At 43.4% G+C, this 745-nt stretch overlaps 1 protein-coding gene across 1 annotated transcript in view; it reads right to left on the reverse strand.

Annotated features, from left to right (window-relative positions):
* Nucleotides 1–123, reverse strand: part of LOC106511306 (myosin-6) — a gene marked incomplete at both ends in the record, with an annotated part of 11,072 nt that extends 10,949 nt beyond the window's left edge. The window contains 1 exon segment of the mRNA XM_014000057.1: nt 19–123. Coding sequence (XP_013855511.1) covers nt 19–123 — 105 coding nt within the window.
* Between the last annotated feature and the right edge of the window lie 622 nt (nt 124–745).

Consider the following 745-nt stretch of genomic DNA (forward strand, 5'->3'; position numbering starts at 1 on the left):
CAGTGATACTCTGCTCACCTGACTGAGCTCCAGCAGGTGGTCTCTCTCTCTGTGGAGTTCCTGCACTGCTTCGTCTCTTTGCTGAAGCTGCTCTGACAGCCTCCTCAGCTCACTGTCTGACAGCTGCAAACATGGGGAGAAGCCATATATCAGCTGTCATTTTTAAACCATGTGATGTGCCACGCTCTGTGAGAGGAGGCTCCACTTTGTTTTCCCTCTCACTGGCCTTGTGACCAATCACATGCAGGGATGTAACATGGGTGGGCTAACTTATTGTCCTGCAAGTTTCATTTGTTTCTGAATGAATGGGTAATTATTTGATTTCAGCAGAACTTTAAAAGGTAATTCAGTCACTGAATCAGTTGTGTTGGAGCAGAGAAACCAGTTAAACCTACAGGACAGCAGCACTGGAAGACCAGAACTGCCCACCCCAAGATATAGAATCATATTTTAATAAAAATAAATAAACAGAGGGGGACAGACGTGGAATCAGGACAATCAGCTGAAGAACCTGTCCGTTTCCTCAAGGTAGCATCACATACATATAGAAAATAGAAAAGATGATAGTAAGTTAAGAACCACAAAACATCCAAACTTCATCATTAATCAAAAAGAAAAAATCAGTAGGTCCTCTGGATGGTTCTTCTTTAGTGAAACGTTTTGTCTCTCCTCCAAGAGCTACACATTCTCACTCCCGACTCGTCACATATTGACGCTTTTCCAAGGTTCCCTCTACGTCCGATTT

Source organism: Austrofundulus limnaeus, unplaced genomic scaffold (assembly GCF_001266775.1).
Source record: "Austrofundulus limnaeus strain Quisiro unplaced genomic scaffold, Austrofundulus_limnaeus-1.0 Scaffold2666, whole genome shotgun sequence".
In the NCBI taxonomy this organism is placed as follows: domain Eukaryota; kingdom Metazoa; phylum Chordata; class Actinopteri; order Cyprinodontiformes; family Rivulidae; genus Austrofundulus; species Austrofundulus limnaeus.